General features: G+C 42.2%; 1 protein-coding gene across 1 annotated transcript in view; it reads left to right on the plus strand.

Moving 5' to 3' along the window:
- The first annotated feature begins 215 nt into the window (after positions 1–215).
- Positions 216–18,677, plus strand: part of ENPP2 (ectonucleotide pyrophosphatase/phosphodiesterase 2) — a 119,307-nt gene continuing 100,845 nt past the window's right edge. Inside the window, exon 1 of the mRNA XM_014603864.3 lies at positions 216–378. Coding sequence (XP_014459350.1) covers positions 358–378 — 21 coding nt within the window. The 5' untranslated portion in view covers positions 216–357. The remainder of the gene's footprint in view (positions 379–18,677) is intronic.

Raw genomic sequence — 18,677 nt, forward strand, 5'->3', positions numbered from 1 at the left:
GTGGCATAGAAATTAATCATGCACATCAGAGTAGTGCCTTTAAAAGTGGGTCTTCAGTGTGATGACACTTTCCATAGAGTCATTTCAGGCAAAGGTCACAAGTGTGCATGTAAAATCAGTCCTGGAAGCAGCTTCTTTGTTTAAAAGGCATCTTCCAATTGAGCCATTGTCCTCCAAGGACAGCTGGCACCCTGACTTCATCTGCATTGGATCAATCTCAAAAGCAAAGGACAGTGGACAAACAAAACAAACCAGAATCGCTGCACCTCTCACAATTCAGTCTCTAGGGGAAGAGCATCTGGCCATAGCTGCTGCAGGGACTATAAGGAAAAGACCCCCCCAAATGCCTATTAAATCATGGATAAGGCAGACAAACTGGTACGGTAGGATCATTTTTTTCTTTCTATGTATTATAACCAGATTGTTAAAATAGTGTTGTAGAATTACAGTAGATTTATGAGCAGAGCAAGACTAAAATGTACTATTACACTGGCTGCTGTTTTTCACCTAACAAAATTGGAATCTTGACCTGAAGCTTAAAATTCTTTTCATATTGTACTTGTACACCATGACGAAAGTCCTGAGATTAAAACTTAAGGTAGAAAGTATTATTTAATGCAGATTTAAATACTTTACTTCTTAACAAACTATAATTTAATAAAAGCAGACAAAATGCATCACAGTTCAGACTGTTCTATTTATTGCTCTTTATAAGAAGAAAAACTGTGACATCTTGTTAATTTGTATGACTTCTAAGGTTGGTGAGCATTATTAAAGTGGCTTGTGTTTCACTTGTACACTTTTTATAGTGCTGACATAAGTGGCACTGTAATAAGTAGTTATGAGTTACATACATACAGTTTGGTGATTTATGCAAAATTTGCTAGCTATTGAGTGTTCAGTTGGTATAGATGATAGACTTTAAAGCAATTTGTCCAAATGTGTCCTGAAAGATGCATATATTAAGGCTGTTTTCCTAGGAAAATTTGTGAATTTCCTTGGGCAATGTGATAACACCTCTACTGAATGTTAAGTTTCCTTACAGATCACTGTCTTACACGTGTGGGGTGCTGATTAGAGACCTTAGATGACAAGGCAAGATCAAAACAGCCATTTCTTTGTAGTTCCCATAGGCTGTTTTGAATGTGGAATTTTTCATCAAATGAATTTGGCAAAATAAATCAATGGGTCCCTTTTGATTACTAAACTGATTGTCTTTGCTCTTCATGTCTAATTACTAATTGTTTGTACAAACAAGCTTTTAGTATCTGTTAGTACTCGAGATGCATTTAAATTGGTTGGTGGTCATTTAATCAGTGATAGACAAGCTGAGCTGAACTCTGTAGGGCAAAGTGTTTCATTAATTTCTCTGTTTAAAAAACAGTTACAGCTAAATACTTATCCTTTCTATTACAAAGTAAACATTTTCCCTCTACAAAGATTTTTAACAGAATGATGTCAACAACCTGTTGTCACTTCCATAAATGCTTCCTTATTCTTTACTGTTGTTTACAGTACAATGACAATCTTGGGGAAACTTGAGGCTGCAACCTTGTCCTTAGAAATTGACTGGAAAGTGTGAGAGAGTGGAAAGGAGGGGAGGGGAGGGGGCAGAGTGTAGGGAGCAGGGAGAGGAGTGGGGAGGAACAAGAGATAGTGGAGGAAGGCCATGGGATAATGTTCATAGAGGAGAGGAAAGAAGCACTTAATTGTCCCTGTTGTGGCCCACGCATATAAAACAGCATGTCTCAGCTCAGTGTAAGCAGGGTAAGTGAATTACACAAAGAGAAATATTTAAGTTGACGCTAATCCAAGATGCAAGGATTTCTTTGGATACATTTTACTGGACCAACTGTACAGTCGGGAGAAGTGCTGGACAAACTTTTGGACATTGAGTGCCCTTCCTCAGTTCTGAGACTTGAAACCAGATATTTTCTAACTTATGACTAAGCAATATAGCTGTTTACCTAATTAAGCATTAGGTACTCTATGCAGGACATTAAGGAAACAAGCCCAATACTTGATTTGTGTATAGATATTTATGCAGCAAAAGCAGTGAATTTTGGAGGATGTAGCATGATGGATAACTTATGAGAGCTAAAATTTACTGCACTGAGCAACTTTCCAAATGATGTCGGTTGAATTCAGAAACCAAATGGGTTTTCAAGTTGACCTGGCTATATCTGTTCTTAGACTTGATGTTTAACAAATGTAATCCATTGTGATCAAATTTGATTCACCAGTATTAATTGAATTAAAACTTTGGAGGATGGAAGAGGAATGAATACCTTTACAGATGGGTGGGACGAGGCACCATGAGACTGTTGACAGTAGGGTCAAGAAGAAAATCCAGCACTCCTGATTCTGAGTCACTATTCTAATCCCGAGTTACACTTCACTGAATGAAAGATTCACTGAAATAGATGGCATTGTATATGATAATTAGTCCACTACCAGCACATCACTAATAATAAAGTAGCTTCCACATGGTGTTGGGAAGATACTACCTTTATCCTGATTCACGTTGTTATTAGGCTCAAAGGAGAAGTAACCGGGTAAAGTTCTTGGGTCTATGAAATAGGCTGGTAGACTTGAGTGATCTAATAACCTTTTCTGCTCATCTAGAAATCTATGAAGTACGTACCTTGCAGATGTAGAATGACAGAAAACAATAAAGATATTGTTATGTATGCCAAATGAGTTCATGAGAATGTATGAATGAAGAATTGCTGTGTTGTGTATTACATTTTAATGTTGCATACAATTATAAAGTTCTATCAGTAAGAATAATGGCCAATAATAGTGTCTACAGGACAGAATACTTATACCAGCGGTGTCCAACCTTTTTGAATGTGGGGTTGGATCATAAACTTTTTATCACCCAGTGGGCTGGTGAGCCATATTCAAAGGCCTCACAGGAAGCGGTATCACATCAACCCCTGAAATGAAAGTACAGTCTTTACTTTTGTTTCCTGTTGCAGCACCTCGGGCCTCAGAAAATGGCTGGGAGGGCCGCATGGTGGCCCACGGGCTGTATGTTGGAAAAGCCTGACTTATACCAAGATCACAATACGTTTCTCAAATTTGGAGAACTGATAGATTTTTCTTGAAGATGTCAAGCTTAAAAAAAATGTTAGATATTGGTGACAAGAAATTCCACATGTATTCTCCATTAAGAAACTAAGGGATATAAAATTATAACCAAACTAGGCAGTTCCTTTCTTCTGGTCCTGCTTGATCTTAATAAAGCTCTCTAAATTTAAAGGTGGCTGTACATGAAAAAATGGACTGAAGCAGGAATTTGGTACTCCAGTACTCTCTTCTCCTGATTTAAATCCTTTCTAATTGCTTCTTTTAATTTCTGATGAAGGATTCATATCCTTTTCCCAATGCTTCCTATAGGAAGTACCTTAATGTTTCATCCCAAACTTTTGTCCTTACAATTTGTATAAAGAATCTCACAAAGAAATCTGGGTAACCTCAACTTTTGACCATTACATCTACGTGATATTAATTCTGATACTTGCATTTTGTATATATTGGTATGTTTTAATTCTGCTAGCTCCTGGCTATACCAGATCCCCGCACTGAACGCAGCAAAGACCTTCTGGTAGGAAAATTCTCTTGGCCTCATTTCAGACTTTGGTATTACCCTCAACAGAAATTTTCACTTTCTCCTAAAGAAAAGAAATGTTGAAGTCATCCTTGAACCTTACCCCTATTTTTTCCTCCCATGTTATCTTGTATGCGAGTCTGCATATAATTTTTGGAACATTGCCAGAGTTGTTCCTGACCCTTTTGCTGGTAAAATCCTTACAGTTGCTGTAGAAACATACGATCCCATTATTGCAATTTCCTGTTTCAGAGGATATAGAATACTTTTTGTGGGGAAATCTGATTTACGTTCTACCTCAATTGGGGGTAGAACTGATACATTTAGCTGAGGTCCTTTCTCTCATTTGTGGCATTATTCAGGATGACTTGGCAATTGATCACAGAATCATAGAAAGATGGAGCTGGAAGGGACCCCAGGAGGTTGCCTAGTCCAACCCCCTAAATAAGGCAGGATCATCCCTAGCTAAACTGTTAGGGGTATGAGAAAAGGGCTATATTCAATATGGATTCAGATCTGGCCTGAACCAGGGACAGTGATTCATAGTTTCATAGTTGGTAGGGTCAGAAGGGACCTGAGCAGATCGAGTCCAACCCCCTGCCATGGCAGGAAAGAGTACTGGGGTCAAATGACTGCGGCAGGGTGATTGTCTAGCCTCCTTTTGAAGACCCCCAGGGTAGGAGTGAGCACCACTTCCCTTGGAAGTTGGTTCCAGCTCCTAGCCGCCCTGACTGTGAAGTAGCGCCTCCTGATTTGATTTGTTGATTCAGCTCACTGTCCCCGATTTGATTCGGCTGAATCTGAAGATTCAGAGAATCAGCGATTTGGCCATAGACACAGCTTTAAATGTTTTTTCTATATACCTTGAGGTACCAGGCATGGCTCACGAATGCTGCAATGATGAAGCAGATGGAGCGTCCCACAGAAGTGCAGGGGGGTCCTCAGCACGCTCGGCAGCAGACCTGGAAGTGGACCATAAGCACTTCTGGTCTACTTCCAGGTCTGCTGCCAAGCATGCAGGGGGCCCTCCCCCCATGCCTCCCCAGCTCAGCGATCAGCCACAGGGGGGCCTCAGTTGCCCCTCCTGGACCCAGGAGGCACCAGTCGCTGAGCCAGGTGGGGGGGACCCAGCGCACTCTCTGGCGGACCCAGAAGTGCTGCCAAGCGCACTGGGGACCCTCCTGTGCTTCTGTGGGATGCTCCATCTGCCCCAGCATTGCAGCATTCACGAGATGCTTGCTACCTTGAGTAATATAGAAAAAACATTTAAAGCTGTATCTATATCTGAATTACCAAATCTTTCCAAATCTCTCCAACTTGATTTGGAGGGTTCCCATTCAATTTGGAGAGATTAAAGGGTCTCCTGATTCAATTTGGATTTGGAGATCCAGCCACTGAATTGGACCGAATCTCCACCGAATCGAATTGGGGACCAAAGCTTCGCACAGCCCTATAAACCATCTTAGAGAACTGTTTACCTAACCTATTCTTAAATAGTTTTGAGGTGCTTAGTTCATACATTTGGAATACACACAACAAGTATGAACAACTAACCCTAGTAGTTTCCAGCTCATGGCCTGTGAGCAACCTGAGATCACCTGGCATTACTCGTAGGCACAGGAAGCTGTAAAGCTAGAGCTGAGATTGAGAGCAAAGTATTGTGTTGCCTGCAGTACATCACTTGTTCAGTATAATTTCCTGTGGGCCTGTGTAGGTTTAGGGACCACTGCCTTAAACACAGAAAGACATTATGGGATGGGGCCATAATATGAATATGTATGTTGCCCACCTTCCCCTGCAGACTAATTTATCACCCAGAATCTCATGCAGATTATTTTTTCACTAACCTCAACAGATTTTTTTTTTTTTCACCAATTATTTTTTCATAATTTGAAGATCAACACATGTAGCTATGGTGGTTGTAAATATAGGCCTCAGTGATTGCTACGCTTGCAAGATCAATTTATCTCTCTGTCTGTGCTAGAATAAAAGTGTGCAGGACCTGAATTTAGCTCCAGGTTAGTGTGCAAGATGCTGCTGAATAGATAAACCAGAGTTTTAGAGACTACTATAATTCCTGGTGTAGACTCTCTGAAGACAAACTCACCATAGTGTGTGGGGCAAGATCTGAATAGTTTAGTCAGTGGTTTGTAAACAGGGGTACAGACAGAAGTGCAGCTCCAAACTGTAGCTGAGAATGCTCTGCAGGAAACGTTCTGAGTTGCAGCGATCGCCTGGAACTAACAGAAGTTCACTGTTGGTTCCAGGGGGCAGTGGTGGATTAAGATGTATTGGGGCCCTGGGCAAACAGAGCATTGGAGGCTCCCCACGAGGCAAGGGCAGGTTCCTTCTGCGCCTACAGGGGGCTGCGGTTAGGCCCACTTGGTCTCCTCAGTGCATCTGTGGTGAGCCGGGTCACACGCACTGCTGAGATGAAGGTGGTCCTCGCCCTTCCACCCAGTGGGTGTCATGTAGGTGGAGCTGCGGTCCACCAGCACTGGCACGTGCTGGGACTGGGGCTGGGGCTGGCTTGGGGGAGGGGCATGAGTCCCACCCCCAGCTGCCTGCCCACCCCTCTCCTTGCCTCTCTGCCAGCCCCAACAGGGCTGTCACATCCTGTCCTGTCTCAGTGGTGCTGGTGCCAGCGGCCACCTGCAGATGGCAAGAAGCAGGAGTGGAACTGTCCATGGGGGCCTCATGGCAGCAGATAGCCCCAGGAATCTTCTGCTACCAGCAGGGAGCTGTGAGCCTGCCCCTGTCCCTGTCCTAGCTGGAGGGGAGAGGCGCATGCTGCCTGCCTAGGATGCCCACTTGGGCCGTGCTGCCCCTGGAACCCCAGGGGGGCCCTGATTGGCAGGGGCTCCTGGGCCCCATGGGCTCATGCATTAATCTGCCCCTGCTAAGGAAGAGGGGAACATACCTGCTGGCTGCCAGCCTGCAGCTGGCTTCCTCTAGCAACAGCCCCTCCTCCCTGCAAGGTGGCAAAGTTTTCAGAATTGGAGGGGGAAAGAGAAGAGAGGGAGCTCCTTCTAGGGGTTCCCCAGCCCCTAGTGCAGGAGGGAGGGGTGGGTGAATTCAGGTCCCCACCTTGGGGAGAAGGAGGGAGCTCCGATACACCTACCCCACCTTCCAGCAGGGGCTGAAAAACTCCCAGACTCCACTCCCTTTCCCCCTCCCATTCTAAAAACAGCCTGAGGGTGGGAGGCAGTGCAGACGCAAGTTACAGAAGATGCTGTTCCGAAGCATCTTCATCTGACAAGGGTTCATATTTTCATCTGACTGGCCATTTTTGAAGCTGTCTTCAGCTGTGCACTTGTTTGGTCATGGCTATAAACTGCTTTCTGTGGCCAGATCAGGTGAAAATTGTCACTTCTGTCTGCACCTCAGGAGGGTAGGCAAGATTAATAAAGTTCCTAGTTAGTGTTCCATGTGTTTTGTTTCAGTGTCTTGATTTAAAGAGCTCTCTGATAACCTGTTTAGTATAATACCAAACTCATATTTAAAGAGCAAGATCCTTGAAGCAGAGATCAAGTTTGGTGCAGCACTAAGCAAAGATAAGACTTAAATGAAGAAAGAAAGAAGTTTTAGAACAGAATTGATTGTAACCCAACACGTTAATCACTTGTTGATACATTTACTCTACAAAGAATGTTTTTTAATTGTATTACATTTCAACCCTCAGTATACTCAAACCTAGCTGAATTATACTTCACACTGGTCACTTCTGTACCATTGTCACAATGATGGTTTCCTCATAGGGAGCTTGATTGCCATGCTACAATCTTGGTTATGCAAATGCAAAATATTAGCTATGGTATATCAGAATAATCAGGCTAGACATATTCTACATTTTCTTACTTTACATCCGGGAAGCTAGGTATACAGGAGATTTACCTTGTTCTCAAATAATAGGGATATTTTGCAGGGAGGCTATACCCATGTCTCGCCCCTTCAGGTTTAAAAGAAAAAGATAAATCCAGGTAGAATGAGAGGATAATGTGATTGTCTGAGTGTCTGTGCACTGAAAGTTTACCAGTGGATTGACATCTAATAATGCTCAGGGACTGTCAAAGTCCTGAGCACTATTCTGAAAGTATAAGAATTCACAAGAATATGGGACGAAGACAGCTAATCAAATTGAAAACAGTGTCTTGTGATCATTCACAAACTAATATTTGGTTAATGCATTCTTGTGAGAATAAGAACGAACAGCATAATGTACATATACACACTTGGCAATAATTTAAATAAGAACAGTATAATAAAAATATAACACTCAGATGCTAATAAAAGACTTGATTTTATTTCCTGGATCTAGTCACCAGACATGGGTGCTTAAAAATATTAATGAACTTGTCATCTGGCAAAGGCCAGTGTCTACTCCCTCCAGTACCTACTGTTACATGCTGTAATGGTTATGAAACCCAAGATGGAATAAGTAACATAGTACTTGCAGAACTTATGAAAGGCACAATTTTTCATCATCATTTGAAGTCTGATTATTCCACCCCCCCACCCCACCCCCAATTTATATTCCACAAAGGTAGAAATCAATGACTGAAAATAGAGTGGCTAGAAGAAAAAAGTAACAATTTTGATATTTCCATAATTTTTTTTCAACCAGCTCTGTCCCCTTGATTCACAGAGCATGCTGTATGGGAATGACTGAAACCTCCCTGAAGCTTGTAAGCATAGAAGAATTTGAGATAACTTAAGAAGTAGTAAAGTGTCTTTGACATAGAAACATAGACTTGGAATGACCATGTTTGCTGGCTATCATTAACCAAAGGAATCTCCATATCATCACTTGAAACCCTCACCCACAACTAGGAATCAAATGGCTAAAGCAATTGGAACTACCTCCCAAAACGAAGCCACGAGGGCTTGTCACACACTGGGCCAGGCTAGGCTAGAGGGATTTCACTGCAGGTTGAATGTAGACATAGTACTGAGTATTCTGAGTATTATCTGGGGAGAAATTGGAAGTATATGCATGAGAAGGAGTCAGAAACAGCAGAATAGCCAGCAATGCATATAGAAGAAAGCCAAGAATATCCCAAGGGATGTATTTAGTAGCTGTGTTCGTCTGAGACGAAAAGAAATGCAAAACTCAAGAATTCATGGTTCAGAGATGATACCTTTTATTAGACCAACTATGAATAGCCCAAGGTAACTTATATCATGACCCTAAGAGTAAGGTAAGAATGATAGTTGAGTAGAATGCACGGCGTGGAGGAGGGAGTGGGGTGGGCAGGAGGGAAGAGGATTCGAATATTGAACAAAGAAATTGCATCCCTTTGCCGGACTCCTGCTGTGATTTGGGAAGCATGACTATGTGCACACTCTTTATAAAGAAATAGGATTCCATTAAAAAAATCTTCACTCCTGATGAAAAAATGGCAAGATCTCAAATATTTGCTAACCAGTCAAGTCAGAAAGGGTCAAGATTTGGTTCCAGATTCTAGGAAAAGAAGCCATGAGCCAAGATGGAACAAACTACAGAGGACTTGTGGAATCAAGAAGGGCCAGATAGTATTTAAATAAGCCCAGAAGGAATTGAGACAGGATCCTTTAAAAAGAGAGAGAGAGAGCACTGGAGACATTAACAGAAAGAATTAATGCAAGACCTAAAACAATATCTAAGACAAGAGGTGAGGGTGTCACTAAGAGCTAAAGTAGGTTCTGGATGTTTCCCAGGAAGGACTCAGAGAGAAAATATCTGTTGAGGAAGCAAAGCGTCCGCATATTCTGAAGCCCAGCTGCAATGCTTCCAGTGGGGAACGGCAAAATGAATCTGTGTAATGATTTGCCATGTCAGATTTTTTCCCATGACTAGAGGACACCAGGAAAGCCTCGGTCTTTTTGGAACTTGCTAACAGAGATCAGCTTCAGCAAGGACTTAAGGAGGTGAAAAACCCCTTGAGGATGAAAGCAAAGGGTAACAGGCCGCTGTAACGATCAATAGTTTGGATGTGGAATTGGGCCAGATAAAGGACTTAGGTAAAACCTGGACACACAGAAACAGGGTAGAATGTTGTTCACAAAATGGCCCAGGCAGGAGAGCTTGGATTGAAGGAATTCCCTGGAAGCTTGTTTAACTCGGATTAACACTACAGGCTGGGAAAATGAAGAGAGAGTGAGGTTTGTAGCAGCCCAGCTCTGATGGTGCTACAGAACTTACTCCTAGAAAAGCTACTGATATTATACTGATCTTATACAAGTCTTTGATATATGTGGTTTGGAACTGGGCCTCAGTCTAGGCTGTCCAGGGCACAACTAATTGGTAGAAGGAGATGGGCATGACCTAACAGAGGACCTGAGGACACTTTGATTCTTGGCATACAGATACCAACGCGCACTTCCAAAATACACTGGCAATGGATCAGTTTAAAAATGGTCCGTTGGATTTGGTCTTACAGATCAAGATCAGCAAAAGGACAAACTCATTGAGAGGTAGAAGAACTTGCCACAGAACTTGAATCCTTCTTTGCAACTGTGTACCAGGAAAGTAAGCATCCTTTGGTGAAGAAAATGAAAGCTAATTAACATATGCCTGGTAAGAACAGCTGATGTGTCTAATATGTATGATGGAAAAAGGGGTTTAAATATGGTTTATAGTATTTCTGAATGATTAGAAAAAGTGTCAAATTAAATTTTAATTTGATTGGCAGTAATATACAAAAGTAAGGGTGTCGGTTTCGGTAAATACTGGCTTTGTGAGAAAAAAACTGATTAAAAAAATGATTTCTTTAAGAATAAGGTGGGCCAGTACAGTGTATCAAAGCTGTTTGGTGAAAGCCCATCACTCATTTCTGCAAATAGGTGAAGGATGTGGTCACCAGGATAGAAAGGAAATGCTTGGAAATACCACCCCATGGTTTTTAGTTAGGGTAGTTAAATAACAGTCATGGCTATTGAATGTGTAATAGGATCTTGAAAAAGGTGGGAATAATATGTATTAGTTCAAGCATAAACTATTCAACCAGACTTCCAAAGAAGCCTAGGGAATGTGGACCTCTGATCTCAAGTGGAGACAGTGATTTGAAGAATGAACACCCATCCAAAACCAATCCTGCTAGCCACAAACAGGAATCTTGACATGGCCAAGAGCTGCAGGACACAAAACCTTTCAAGATATGCCTGCTTACTTAGAGTCAATAATCTATGCATGACATTTTGTCTCAGATCATAATTTTTTCTTAAATAATAAGTGAGAATGAAAGAAAATATAATTGAACAGCTAGGCAGAAAAAAATGGTTTTAGTTATCCATTTCTTTGGGATCAGTATTTAAACTGCCCAGGAGCTGAAAGTGATTTGTGAGCTGCAGTTTGATCACCTCTGGTATGGAAGACTGGGAGAAAGCAAGTGGTTGCAGGGTATAGGTATCAGGTGATTGTACCAGATACATTGAAGAAGAAGGCTAAAACTAGTGGATATTTTGGAACTAATAACCATATGCAAATTTGGGGAGAAGATATATTAAGCAAGATGCAACCATGAAATCCAGAATTGGTGAAGAAAATGAGGTGTGCATTGCCCAAGGCTGGGAAAACCCCAGCACAGAAGTATCTCACTGGGGGGGAGGGGGGTGAGAGGAGAGGAGAGGAGAGGAGTCCCCACAGATTACAGTTTGCTACCCTAGAGTTTGGCAATCAATTTTTGGTGGTGGTTATTGATTACTAAATTGAGATTCACCCAATAGGGGGCCAATAAACTATGACAGTAGCAGAGGTTCTGGTAAATTGATTTTTTTACCAGATTTTGGCTAAACACAGAACAGTGGAAATGTACTTAAATGTAAATGGATAACTGCGTCCAGTGGTTCACTTTTACTGTGATAAAAAATACTAGGGCTGTATGAAGCTTTGGTCAGTGATTCAGTTCGGAGGAGATTTGGCTCCATTTGGCAGCTGAATCTCTGAATCTGAATTGAATCAGGAGACCCATTAATCTCAAGGTGGCTCATGAATACTGAGATGGTGGGGCAGATGGAGTGTCCCACGGGAGCGCAGTGGGGGGTCCCCAGCGTGCTCGGTGGTGGACCTAGAAGGGGACCAGAAGCACTTCCGGTCCACTTCTGGGTCCACCGCAGACCATGAGGGGGACCCCCTCCCTGCCCCCTGGCTCAGCGATTGGTGCACCTGGGGTTTCCCCGCGGCTGATTACCGAGCTGTGGGGGTGCAGGGAGGGGTATCCCCCACGTGCTCAGCAGTGGACCCGTAAGTAGACCAGAAGCATTTCTGATCCCATGGGATGCTCCATCCGCCCCACCATCTCACCATTTACGAGCTGCGTCTGGTACCTCAAGGTATATAGAAAAAACACATAAAGCTGTGTCTGTCCGAATTGCTGATTCTCTAAATCAGAATCGAATCTTCAGATTTGCATTTGGCCAAATCAAATCGGGACAGTGATCCAAATCAGCGAATTGAATCACTGTCGCCAGAATCGGGCCGAATCCGAATCAAATACACCCCTAAAAAATACCAGTGAAGATGCACCGTCATTTTTGGGACCTGAAACATCAGGACCCTCATGGACAACCCTAATAGTGAACAGCCACAGTGCCACGCTGCAGTTGTGGCCTGAGAACTCAGGTGACACAACAGCGATGTAGCTGCCCTGAGTGGGAGATGGGCAGCTCAAAGAACATGGAGGCAGCTATACCTTCTTTTGGGAGAGTAAACAGGAAGGGGAACACTGACATCATGGAGTTGGTTTTGCCGTTAAGAAGGAACTACCAAGCTGCAATAGTCTATTGATCCTGAAGAGGCCTCATCAGCCACCTTCAGACACACAGATAAGACAATCAGGGAAGACAATCATCCTTGACTGTGAGGGATTGCCAAAGAGGAAGAAGTCTTTTTCAAGAGTACCTGCCCCCCACTGCCCAACCCTGAACTGAAATACCCAGGCCCTGCATCTTACATGCTGCTTTGTTAACACAGCACTGCAAAATGGATTGCAAATGTCAGTTGGTTTTATACAATGGTCTTTTGAATGTTTTAATTTAAAAAAAAATCTATTAAATTAGGATGCAGTGGAAGTGAAAGCTTTACTGGTAAGAAGTGTGTGACACTTTCCATGAAAATGCCTAGTTGCCCACAAAGCAGTTTTAGTACGCAACCTAGCTCTACAAACAGGAATCGAGCATATGAAGATGACTGAGGAGCACTTGCTGGTTATGTAAACATCATGTTTAACTGAGTAAGGGGTTGCTATTGTTTGCCTCAAAGAAGGGATTTCCTGGAAAATTTTTAATCATTGTTTTCTGCAGAGCCGGGGTAATATTTTTCTTGCACAGCCACCAGCAGTAATTAAAACTGAGGAACAGTTTATTGTTTGAAAACACTGTGTACTTTAATAAGAGAAAAAATTAAGTTAAAGAAACAAAACTTGCATCAGTTAATTAGCTTGAATGCAGCAATGAGATCTATGAACTCAAGTTTCTTAATATACATGTTTCACTACCTAAAAATACTGCAGTCTTTATTCCACCCCACAAATTTTTTCTGCAAGGTAAAGATTTCTTTAAAATAGATATTCTAGCACTCTTTACTTAAACTCCAATGTTTCCAAACCCTAAAAACTTGTGCCTTTGTATCTTCTGTCACTGTCACATAGCTAATTCTAAAGATGCTGTATTTTTATTATATCTTATTGCACAGCTCTTGAAATATAACTCTGCTCTACATGATGATACAGGATTTTACAAAACAACAGATCAGTTTGTTTTGTTGTTGAGCCATTGTTTGTACTTTTCTTTCTCTGAGAAAACAGTGAGTACTGTTCTAACAGGATGTTTTTTTTTCTTTTGTTGCATTTGTCTTCTCTGTTCTCTAGAATAATCAGACAAAAAACTGGCATTGAACTGCAGTAGTGGTGGCACAGTTCAACTCAAAAGTATCTACACTGCTTTAAGAATGGCCCATCTGTCTTAAATGACTAAAACAAGTAACATGGGGTTGTTCTTAGTTTCTGCGCTTCACAGTCAAAACTGCAGAAAGTTGAAGCAGCTGCATATTCTGATATACAGAGAGCTGCACATGCCCCATATTAATGTTGCTCCATATTTAATGGAAGAAATCTCTTCCTTTCCATTCCCTTTTGAGTTTTGGGGGTTTTTTGTTCATGCTGTGGAATGACAACAAGACATTACTTATTTATCAAGCTATTTATATTGTGCCCATCACTGTGGTAGGGAAGGGCTAGGACAAGGGCAGGCAATTATTTTGGGTGGAGGGCCGCTAACTGAGTTTTGGCAAGCCATCGAGGGCCACATGACAGGCAGTCAGGGGCAAATAAATATTAGTTTCTAAATTTTTTAGGGGCCCCGCAGGCTGGATAGAATGGCTTGGTGGGCCACTTCTGGCCCATGGGCCGCATTTTGCCCACCCCTGGGCTAGGAGCTAATGTATCTAATGAAATATTGTCAACATCATACAGATCCACCAATAGAGCCAAAAATATAATTTATAGGTATCAAGAAAAACCTCATATATAGAAAAGAGGCTTGAACTTAATCCCTGGGTTACAATTTGAGGCAATCATTGCCAATTCTTTTTTTTTTATCATACTTTCATACTTTCTGTTACTAGATAATTGGTTAATATATATGCATTGCTATTGTGCTGAAGCACAAAATGGCTTGGGAAGTTGTTCATGGGGAGTTAGAGCCTCTAGAAAACTGTTTAGAATCCGTATGGTGGGGAGGGGTGAAGATTATTGGCTCTTGCATGACTTATGAGTATTGCTGTCCATGCCATCAGTGTCACCATCACAATTAGCATCAGTGCTTGGCATTCAAACCAGGCAAGTGAAGACCTGACCCTGCAGGAGCATTGAATAATGTAATTGCGAGGTGCTCTTAAATATTTAAATACTGAGCCAAACCTGTAGGATCTTAAAAATGCGAAAGGCAAGGATTTTTGTGAGTGACATGTTTTTATTGGATACATGGTTGGGATAGATTTAGACAAACTTCTGAATGCAGTGCATTCTTCTTCAGGTTTTTACATTTGCTCAGCATATTAGAATAGGTTAGAAAATGGTTTACTGTGTCTTCTCAACATTCAAATGTAGCATCATTTTCAGCCATGTAGCTGCTAACAGTAGTACTCTCAGACATGCCCGTGCAGTTAAACCTTGGTGCGCAGTGTAAGCCTGTTAAATGGTCTTGCCTATTTAACTTTCAGGCTGCCAACTTCATCAAATAATTTGTTTCTTTTAAGAGGTATTTGCAAGGGGAAGTTATATCAGGAGTAAAACACCATTCTTTAAGACTGTAATTCAGCCCAGTCCAAAGCTGAAGCCATTTCATTACCCTCATTTTGAGAATTGAAGAGGGATAGACATTGTGCAAAAGCCTTACATTGGCTCTCTGAACAAAGGCGGTTTTTACTTTAAGTTTGTTGCTGGATCGCTACTACCAAAATAATAGTCCCTTCGGTTTTCCTAGGCCCTGGGGAAGTTTAAAGCATCAGTTAAGAAAACTGATATGCAAAATTGTATAAACAAAGGAAGACTTTTATCATTAGGTATATTAAACTGAATGCAACTAATTATATTATATTCCCACGTTCCCATATCTGTGTAAGCCTACATATTAAAGGTCACCACAACATAGGATGTCTTCCTCCCCATCCCCCGCATTCCCTTGTCAGCGTTGTTTTTGTTCATTTTTGTTTTGCAATATGTACTGCTGTTTGGTTTGGTTTGTTATTATGGGTCAAAGAAATGGTTTTATGTTTTAATCAGAAGGCCCTGAGATTGGTGGTGGTTCTAAAGTCTTGAGGGAGTGAATTACACAGCATGAATCTGCCTCCTCTTAAGATTGCAGTTTTGCTCTATGAATTGCACTCACAACCTATCATCAGCATTCCCAGGGAGATGAACGTTATTTTATGTTTGAAATTACTCAGTGGTCTCTTCCTTCTTGTTCATTGCTCAGCTGATACCTCCAATTTTGTGGTGCCATTGATTCTTTGTAAACAGTTTCTGATAGATTATTTTTCTCTAGGCCAAAAGTAAGGGTTTACATCAGAAGTGTGGTGAGACGCATCTTCCTCTCCTTGGTTTGGAAATAGGGCTTGAAAGCTAATGGGATGACGCCTTTCTGTGGAATTTCCAATACCACCTCAATTGATTTACGCAAATTTCTGGCAAACTGAAGGACAGTTATGGGACCCAGATTTTGTACTTGCAAAGCTTGCAACTTGTGCAGTTGCAGATCTTGTATGTGTCACAACCCAAGTTGTGAGTTTTTGTTTTGTGTGCTTCGGCACAGCTAAATTGCTCCCCGCTAAATTGTTCCCGCCAAATTGCAGCTTCTTTGCACGGTGGAGTTTTCTGCTGCAACAGAGAACCCCGGGTGCAAAAAGAAGTTCCCGCCAATTTGTAGCTTTCTTTGCAGTGTGCATTTCTAAGTTGCAGCACGGTGATGCACGTTGCAAAGAGTTCCCGCCATTTGTATTCTAATTCGAGCCCCATTATTGGTTTACGTTAAATTATTCACACGTAGCAGCTAGCGATTGGCCTGTTAGCTGTATAAAAGGCTTGTGTGGTTTCCGCCCTACTTGGAGGACTCCACGAACACCAGGAGGAGACTTCGCGCTGTGTGAAGATCTCTAAGCGCTGCGGATCCTCACGGACCCAACGCATTTTAAGCAGGCAACAGAGGTCTGATCAGCCTCTAGCCTCTCCCTGTCGCCGTACGATCCTAGACGTATCCTTCCCTGCGCGCCAAAGAGACGGATCCACAGAGCCTAGCAAACTTCGTGTGAGTGAGTCTATTCAGAGCTCTTTACCGGACGGATTTTCTCCGGTTGGTCCGACAGGCTCGCGGTTTAGAGCCTCCAACCGGATGGGCTAGAAGAGTGTTCCCGGAGGAACTCTAGTCCGCCTCTCTTCTTTTCTATCTGCAACTGTAACTCAAGCAAGTTTTCTGCCTGCACCGCGACCATCTTCGGTGTAAGTAAACAATCTTAAAATCTACCGCTACGTGTACCGTGCCTAATTCTAGCTCGTACGCCTGTTTTCTCGGACCCCGCGTGCCCGGGCTGATGGCCACAGCCCGTGTGCACCGAAGACGGGTCCGGTTCGACCCCGGTTTGCCCCCGGCTCGCCCATGGCGACGCTCCAGGGATCGCAATCACTGCCGCACATGGCGAGGAGGGCAGGATTGGGGCCCGGCCTGCACAATATGCACCATATGAGGAGAGCTTCTCCAGTACGTAGAGGAGCTCCCCAGGAATGCAGCTGCACAGGAAAGGTGAAAAGGTAGCTATCTCAGGGTAAGTAGGGTTTAGGCTCTTAGGCTGCTTGCAGTCGTTAGAAAAAACAAAACAAAACAAAACAAAACAAAACAAAACAACCCCCCCTCTGCGATTTACCAGAAGAAGCAGCACGTTACTTTGACCTGGCTCTGGATTGACTGTATAGATCAGGTGCTGAGTGCCCGATCTATACAGATGTCAGGTGAGTCGGGTCCAACTAATGCCATGCCTCTTCTGGGCATGCGTTGGGCTCAGAGTGGGAGTACACAGAGTTTAAAGTGCTATCTCGGCGGGGGGGTGTTAACATCTGCAAGCAGCCATAAAGAGTAAGACCACATGAATTGTGATTCTTGATTAGGCAAATGACCCACTTATTCCAGTAACTTTTCATAAACAGACAAGTACCATTTGCTCCATAGACAAGTACAAGAAAATCTGTAATAGCTACCTGTGGGAAAGTTGCTATATGCGTATATTGTTTGATTTGTGACATGAAAGCCTGTGTTTATCTATCCCTTTTGTTTATTTTTAAATATTTATTGTTATGCCTACATATTCTTTTCTTTATACACGTCTGATCCTTTTTCTGGAATCCTATTTTCCTGGCTACAGTGTCCTCCCAGGATAATGAGTTCTTTACAGCAGTATATAGATATTTCTAACATACTTTCTCCATGTTATTCATTTTTTTAATTACTAACACAGAGAATGACACACCTTCCTTGTGTTCATTCAGCTTCTTTATTATGGCACAAATAATCCCAATCATCTTTAATCTCCCTTCATAAGAGAGTTTTCCATGCTTTCAGTCATTCTCATCACCTATCTCTAAACCCTCATCTAACACTGAATTAGTGTGTTTGCCACTGGGCAGACTTTCTGCTGTTGGACCCAACTGTCTGCACAGATCTTGAGTGAATTTGGCCTCTAATTTTATTGCTGGCAGCTTATTCCAAATGTCTACTCAATTCAAAACTAAAATAACATCAGAAGAAAGACTAATGAATATCACATCCCTGATCTTGCACCATGCAAAGTCAATTTGAGCCTTGCCCTTGACTTCAGTGACATGGGAGCAAGACTTAAAGTTAAAAAAGATTATAACAAAAAGTACAGTAATACCATTATATGAGGTTATAGTTAATCTTCACTTTTTGTACCATTTTTATATTTGGTTGCCTCACTTCAAGTGTTTCCTTCTAGTAGTGATCACCTGTATGCAGGAAAAAATTATCCCCGTGGCTACTTTACAGAATAGTAAGTACATTTTTTCTTACTAGAAGAAGAAATGTTGTGCTTTCTTCTGTAAGTATCTGGTATTGACCTTTCTGTGGCCAAGTGCTGACACTGGTTGAAATATTGTTCAGTTCTGGTATTACAGCAATTCCCATACAGGAAACCCTCGCTATTGGTGAGTTCGGCATTTGCAGTTTCAAATATTCACGAATGCCAAACCTGTATTTTAAATACACTTTATACACTTACAGGAGCTCCTTGGGAGCTCTGTGCTTGCTGCTGCCATAGTCCCACCATCGCCACCAGAGGCGTTTCCACCCCCCAGCTGCTGGGGGCACTGCATTGATGAACGCAGACTGTGTTCATAACCGCAATGCTTTATTCACGGATTTCACCATTTGCAAGAACTTATCCCCCCACAAGTGGTGAGGGTTACCTGTATTCTGTTAGTTTAAGGTAAAAGGCAGAGAGGATCTATTTTTTTAAGAAGACAAAAGAATACTTAGGATGAAGTTAATCTGCATAGCAGGCTGATATGAGAAAGACAAGAGG

This window comes from Alligator mississippiensis, chromosome 3 (genome assembly GCF_030867095.1).
Source record: "Alligator mississippiensis isolate rAllMis1 chromosome 3, rAllMis1, whole genome shotgun sequence".
Lineage (NCBI taxonomy): Eukaryota > Metazoa > Chordata > Crocodylia > Alligatoridae > Alligator > Alligator mississippiensis.